At 39.1% G+C, this 7,701-nt stretch overlaps 2 protein-coding genes across 2 annotated transcripts in view; one reads left to right on the top strand and one right to left on the bottom strand.

The window, feature by feature from the left end:
• irf6 (interferon regulatory factor 6) overlaps positions 1–2,792 on the bottom strand; it is a 14,553-nt gene extending 11,761 nt beyond the window's left edge. Inside the window, exons 1-3 of the mRNA XM_079808490.1 lie at positions 2,531–2,792; positions 1,358–1,537; positions 1,094–1,289 (exon numbers count right to left, since the gene is read on the bottom strand). Of these exons, the coding sequence (XP_079664616.1) occupies positions 1,094–1,289; positions 1,358–1,531 (370 nt within the window). The 5' untranslated portion in view covers positions 1,532–1,537; positions 2,531–2,792. The remainder of the gene's footprint in view (positions 1–1,093; positions 1,290–1,357; positions 1,538–2,530) is intronic.
• Positions 2,793–4,211: 1,419 nt separating this feature from the next.
• The window catches only part of LOC307121071 (uncharacterized protein), a 50,818-nt gene continuing 47,328 nt past the window's right edge, over positions 4,212–7,701 (top strand). The window contains exon 1 of the mRNA XM_079808482.1: positions 4,212–4,266. Coding sequence (XP_079664608.1) covers positions 4,251–4,266 — 16 coding nt within the window. The 5' untranslated portion in view covers positions 4,212–4,250. The remainder of the gene's footprint in view (positions 4,267–7,701) is intronic.

The raw sequence follows: 7,701 nt of genomic DNA, 5'->3' as shown, positions 1-7,701 counted from the left end.
GTAATATTTATAAGAATTAATATTCATATTTAAGCACTTTTTCCTCAACAAGAGAGTAAATGTGTCAATATTTGGTTATATTATGGCAAATAGATTAGGATCTATGAAATATGAAATATCATGAAAACATATGACTGAAACTGTGAAATGTATTAAAAACAAACAAATAATAATTCCAGACCTCAAGAGTTCAGCTGAAATATAATTCACACACGTGTGTGTGTGTGTGTGTGTGTGTGTGTGTGTGTGTGTGTGTGTGTGTGTGTGTGTGTGTGTGTGTGTGTGTGTGGTCAGTGTTGGGGTAACGCATTACAAGTAACTTGAGTTACGTAATAATATTACTTTTTCCAAGTAACTAGTAAAGTAACGCATAACTTTTCAAATTTACAGTTACTTTTTCACATTAATTTGACTGACAGCTCATAACTCTGACAGAGTTAGTGCAGAGGTGTGTGTGTGTGTGTGTGTGTGCGTGTGTGAACATGATGGTTATTGTAGTTCTAGACTAAATGTGAGCATTTATTTATCTCACTTGCACAATAAAGATTCTGTTCTCCTCAAAATGAATAAAATGAGTCAAATGCATAATCAGAGTACTATGCAAACCTCCAATAATTAAATGTTAAATAAAACAACATTTTTTATGGATAATCTACCTTTATATTTAATTGACCAATGTCTTGCTGCTGACCTTTGATGATGAAAATTACTAGATTTTTAGTTTTTATTGGTAAAACTTTTTTCTCCTGCGTCCTATTCCTCCATTATCCAGAACTGCGCCCTCTAGTGTTCATGAGGGAATCTGCATCTTTACCTGGGGCTTATTATTTACATTTTGGTATGAAGAGGTCTTTACCGTTGCACAAAAATATAACTGTTTGTTTTTTATAACAAAAAGTTATATTTTTGTGCAACGGTAAAAAACAAGCCCAGCCCAGTAACGCAAAAAGTAACGCAAAAGTAACTTAACATTACTTTTCTTAAAAAGTAACTAAGTAACTCAATTAGTTACTTTTTAAGGGAGTAACACAATATTGTAATGCATTACTTTTCGAAGTAACTTTCCCCAACACTGTGTGTGTGTGTGTGTTACCTGGGTTACTGATGGTTTGTGGGATATCACACACGTCGTAGATCTTCAGCGGGTTCATGGGAACCTCTTTGGTCCCGTCATAGATGAGGTTGAACTCGCGGCTCTTGTTCAGAGCACATCTCAGCTGGGCTTTCCATTTGGCCGGATCCGGGTCGTCCGTTCCCTCCTGATACTTCCCCGTCTCCACGGCCCAGGCCTGGCAAACACACACGGATCAGTCCCGAACCCGGGCCGCACTCCGGCCTCAGGATCCCCAGAACTCACCTTAAAGATGGTGTTCTCCTCTTCCTGTTGGGGCGTGTGGCGCGTGGCGTGTTTCCACGGGATCTGGAAGCGTTTGGCCTCGCGGTCCAGCCAGACCAGCCCGGGAAACGTCCCGTTGTCCACCTGGGACACCAGCCAGGGCTTGAGCCGGACCCGGCGCGGATGAGACGACATGAGCTTCTGGGAAAAAACACACACAAATTACCTTAAAGCTCCACTGTGTGATATTTTCCCCCATCTAGTGGTGAACTTGTATATGACCATCCAGTGAATATTAGTTTCTGTTCCTCTCAATTCCGATTTCGTTTTAACTCCTACGGTGGCTGATTTAGTCCAAGATTAACATGGCTTCCAGTTCGACCTCGTCCACATTGGACACGGTGCCATCAAGTGTTAAAACACCAAAGGCGAAGCTTGAATTTACGGGTATGTCCCTCTTTGGCTAATGTACTTTCAAGATGGAGGGGCAACATGGCGACCCGCATTCGAACCCTCACCCGTATGTGTTTACAATGGCATATTATAAACTTACGAGAATACTTTATTACTTGAAAGAAGTAAATATACATTAATGAGCACATATATTTTTGAAAGAACTAAGTGTTTTTAGCTGAGAATAAACTAAAAAACTTACACAGTGTAGCTTTAAAATACTGACCCTCCCGCAGAATAAACCACAGCCAAATTTGATCTGCAAATTTACTCTTAAATTTTGATTAAATGTCTTGTTTATTGTATATGCCTGTATGTGGCTTATTTAAATAGTGTTAAATAGTTGGATGTTATGTAATAAAATATTAAATAATTCATAATATACTTAATTATATATTGTTTTGTATTATTATTATTATTATTAGCAATAGCCTTAACTGCATTTAATTGATCAAGTTTCATTGATTATTGAACTTGTCTGAAAACACACGCCAGATAAAGCTCATATTAATAATCAGACGTTATTATGATCATTTATCAGCGTCGGTTAACCGACAAATTGAGTAAATAAACCGCCGTTGACTTTGATATTCGATGCTAACGCACGAAAACAGCTTTTAAAAACACATAAATTCCGATAGTAGAGCACATTTGAGCGCATTATATTGTTTGAATGTCAGAAAAAGCCTGTAAATATTAAATATAAATGTGATATACCATATGAATATTAATGAGTCTCACCTGAGGGTTTCAGGAAGCGTCAGAGCAGGAAAAAAACACCAATCCTGAGGCCTTTGCCGCCAAAACCAGCTGGTTTATGATTAAATGCGCTTAAAGTCCGTGTGTATCGGTCATACATGCGATAATGCGCTCACACACTCGCCGTGTGTCCGTGTGGAAGTGTGTGAAGCGCGTTTCGTGTGTGTTTGAATCTCTGCTCGAGAGTTTCACCGTCTGCCGAAACTCAGGTAGAGCGGTGACGTCACGCGCATTTCTGTGAATCACGCTCACGCGCACACACACACACACACACACACACACACACACACACACACACACACACACACACACACACACACACACACACACACACTCACACTCACACTCACACACACACACACACACACACACACACACACACACAGGCCTGCGGTAATATCCTTTTGTCAATCATCCTTCACATTCATTGTAAAAACTCTGAATAGGAATATGAATCCAAAAGCATTGATTCATTCCAAAATAATATTTTTTGGACCCAATCTGGGAACACCCAGGCTTGTGTATTTATGACATCAATAAGTAACTTAAATGTGATTTGTGTATTGTATTCCAGTAGTGGTCAAAACTCCCACAGGACGCCTTCAGTGGAAGATATTTTCATACGGTATATAAAAACTATATGTGTTTGAATTGTATATCAATATATATATATATATATGTATACAGTATGTAAAATTTTTTTTTTTAAATAACTTTGTGTGCTCTGGCGCCACCCTTTGGCTGAATAACGCAATGAAACTAAACCTCCTCCATATAAAACACACACACACACACATCAGGCATAACATTATGACCACTGACAGGTGGGGTGAATAACATATATTAGGCAGCAAGTGAACATTTTGTCCTCAGAGTTTGTGTGTTAGAAGCAGAATAATGGGCAAGCGTAAGGATTTGAGCGAGTTTGACAAGGGCCAGATTGTGACGGCTAGAGGACTGGGTCAGAGCATCTCTGCAGCTCTTGTGGGGTTCCCGGTCTGCAGTGGTCAGTCTAACACAATATTAGGTCATAATGTTATGCCTGATCGGTGTATATAAATTAACATACTTATATATTTTTAAGGAGTGGCCAGGTAAGACCCAGCGATTTTATTGGGATGGCAAAAATAAAAAATGATCCAGCTTTAAATCTATAGAAAATCGTTTATAGAGTGGAAGAACTTAAAACGGTTCATTTTTAATTTAAAAAATACGTTTTTTTTTAAGTTGGCCAAACCTTGAGGTTTTTATCCATCCACTGCGAGACCTGTCCATTCTGTTGGTGTGTAATCCACTACTATAGGCATCTTTGGGCTTGTTATTTTTCCATATTAATCGGTGAAGTGACAGCTGAGTTCAGCGGGAGTGTGTGTCCTTCTGTGCCAGTGTCAGTGATATGGAGAAAAGCTGATAAAGCCGTCAGAAAGCTCGCGGACAGGGGATGCTCCAGTGGCACTGACCACCCATGGACACACATCTCTAGCATATATTTATGAAAGAAGAATTTTGAGTCATGAAAATTAGTTTGTATCTGCTTATTTTATATTCGTCAGATGAAGAAGAAACCGCATCTTGCGTGTTTAATTTCTGGTTTTAAAATAATTTACTGGATGTAATAAAATAAATCTATTTTCCCGGTCCGCCGCAGGCGTGGCTTAGACGAGCTCTCGGAATTCTTTCGGTTTTGATTCAAGCTGTCGAAATGGCGTCGAATTTGGGTAAGAATCAAATTAAGACACAAACATAGCCTATGATGACGAATGCTTCCTCAGTGTTTATGAAGGCATATTAGCCACAGTTGACAATGGTTTGCTTCGTTAAGTTATTGTAGCCTACTCTTATAGTATCCTATGCTTAAAATTAGTGGCATTGAACAACAGGAACAGGCCCGTAGCCTAGTTTTTTTTTTTTTTTTTTTAAAGTGGACCTTGTTTCTTAACGACCATGCTTTTTTGATGAAAATATTTACTAATGTTGTCAAATTGCTAACCAAGATCATGTACCACATTTTTCAGTCCAAACACACACTGTGTGGAGTGAATACCTATATTATTTGGCATGGATAATCAAAATTCCCCACAAAGTTTAAGGGTGCTTTCACACTTGGTTCGATTGGTTCCGGAGGGATGGGGTTATGTGAAGTGGTTGTTGTGGTTGTAGTCAGTTGTCAGCGCAGCTGCTGTTATTAAAGATGCAAACGACTTACCTGGTGTCATCCTTCCACTCGCCACGAGGCACGTTATAAAAGGGTATTAAAAGAAACCACTACACCGGGTGCGCACCAAAACTGCTAGTGTGAAAGCACCCTAAATCACAAATTCACGTGACAGGACTATTAAGCTAACATGTTTTTTGTTTCATGTTGTGAAAAATTAAGTTTTGAAGAAGTCACTCAATTTACATGTGTAGGATCAGTAACTTTGGTCAGGAAACAAAGGTTTATTTTTGGCATATACTGCGTGCACGAGCGCGCGCGCACACACACACACACACACACACACACACAAGCTAGGTAGTCAGGGTGGCTCCCCCGAGAAAATGTTGATTTCTCTGATATGTGTATTTTAAGACGGTTGAAGGCCAAATTTGTTGATATAGCGTAAAAAAATGATTTGTCAATTCCTGCTCTCTCCTCATCTCCATCACTCTTTCTTTTTCTCTCATTCTCCTTCTTTCCCTGTCGCTTATCCTTCTAAAGCAGAATATTTTTTATTAATCACTTTCTAAGTTAATACTGAAGGCTATGAACAATAGTTAAATATATATATGCCTTATATGAAGAAAACTGATTCGTTTCTTGTCCTCTCACATTGACAGTTGCTAATTATTACATTAGCTAAATCACGTAAATTATATAGGCCTATTTTAAATTCAAATCGCAAAATTAGAGGTTAATTAGTTTGCCTAATTATTTTTTTCGGTAGTTTAACATTTCAATCCTAAAACAGCTGCCAAATATAAAATGTTTAGTTTAGCTACTTACAACTTATCTCGCACTTTATGAGCGTTTACTAAAGGGTCACGCTGGAATTCGCGCTCAGCAGCTTCTGTGAACATAAAGCCTGCCTAATTTGTTTTGAATATGGTCCTCTTAAATATTTTGACATTGACAAGCGGTGACCATAGACCGTAAAAAAATATGGACGACGCGACTTCATTGACTTCCGCTGACCATAGTTGAAGCTTTCATAGGCCCGCTCACGGCGCTGACATCTCGGGACTGGAGTCTGCGCAGTAGCGATCTCGGGACCGGATTGCGCAGTAGAGAGCAAGAAGTAGAGGCGCGATTATCAAAAGGCCGCCCACACTCTCACAGATGCAGAACAATTCATTATGTTGGTGTGAAATAAACAGTTATAGAAATGTAGAAATTAAAGCTAAAGCTCCAATCTCCTCCCAAAAATCCCGAAAAAAGTCCGTTAGTGCCTCAGTGACAACTTCACTCAGAGAAACCGTCAATCTCAGCTGTCAATCATGACGTCACACCCCCCGTTTTTATAGTATCACATAACCCACTAAAACTAAACTTATTTAAAAAACGAACACTTGAAATGAAATCATCGTAATAAAAACTGCCTAAAATGACAGAAACCATCGTTAGGAAACAATTATTTGAAGTGTAATTGAATTGTTTAGTGTGTCTCGCGTCCATTCAAATACATGGAGGGGTGGGGTTTAGGAGCTATACTGGGACCAGCCAGCGGGGGGCGATAGAGGCGTGGAAGCTTCAGTTTCTGACAGGAGCGCTGCAGGCTTGGCGGTGACAGACAGACAACGCAGGCAGCTCAGATTAGAAAATCTTGGTGCTGTGCAATAACTTTGCTGCAATAAAGTAGTGTAATACTATATTAGGCAATTATTTTACAACATTTATTATTATAAACACTGAAAAAATACCGAAAGCCCAGATTCAAATTATTGGCCGTCATTACTTAAAAAACACTTGTTTATTACAACAACAACAACAACAACAACAAAATCATAAAAAATGGACTTAAATTTTGGGCCTTTGGAAGTTAGGGGTGGTTCGTTCGAACCATGCATGCCTATGGGCATGAGGAAGTAAGACTAAATCTCATATACATTTATACACATTGATTCTCTTATCTAGGCCAAGGAAATTCTAGTTATGTAGTTTTAAATTCGAATTAAAGGTCCCATGGCATGGATTTTTTATTTTATTTTATAATGTTTCCTGAGGTGTACCTATATTGTTATTATGATTTTTACATAAAAAAATGTCATAATTTAGAAATAAAAAGCATTTTTTCTATCCTGATATTACCCCTCTGGCTTGAATGCTCAGTTTGAAGGGGTGTGTCTGCTGTGAGACTTCAGTGAAAATGCCAACTGTTGTGATTGGCTGACATCTTTGCATTTGAAATGAGTATTAGATTATGTTGCGGACGGGGTGTGGTTTAGCGAGGCAGTGCAAGCACTGCCAGAGAGAGAGACGGACTGGGCACTCGTGGACCAGAGAGACGGAGAGCTGGAGAAAGTTTTATTGTACCGAGTTGTTGAGAGCGCTGTGAGTTTATTTAGTTTGTATCTGAGAGTTCTGAATAAACACGAGTCCCAGCCACACCGACCCTGTCTTCTTTCTCCTTATTCTACGAACTTTGTAATGTGGAACCACTCTTGAATACTTTTACTACGTTATTTTTAGATCTTTTCCTATCACATGAACGGCTGCAGTGATGAGCATTGAGTACACAGACAGTCTGTTGATCAGTGAATGCAGTGATCTCATCATTGCAACGTTATTTCTCTCTCAAAATGCTTTGACCACAACTAACAGCAAACACAACATCGACAGGAATACAGTAAGAGCTTTGTGCAGCGTCATTCATTATAACGGCAGTTTGGGCAAGTGTGCAGATACACTCGCGACGTGTGATTGACAGATCAGAACATTATAAAGAGAGTGTTCTTTGATCGCTTTATGTAGTTTAATCATTTAGATAACAGATTTGGTTCACGCTACTAACAGAAACCAGAAACGATCGTTTTAGTCACTGGCTTGATTCATTGATGCATTACGCTTAGGGCATCAAGACGGCCAGCGGCGGGACTGACAGTATTAAATGATTTAGAAAGAAAGTCTGAGTGAACTTGAATGATTAGCTACACATCAGAAATCACTGATCACAGAT

This window comes from Gobio gobio (genome assembly GCF_949357685.1).
Source record: "Gobio gobio genome assembly, chromosome: 24".
In the NCBI taxonomy this organism is placed as follows: domain Eukaryota; kingdom Metazoa; phylum Chordata; class Actinopteri; order Cypriniformes; family Gobionidae; genus Gobio; species Gobio gobio.
The sequence above is the reverse complement of the archived record's forward strand: the minus strand, read 5'-3'. Positions and strand labels throughout refer to the sequence as shown.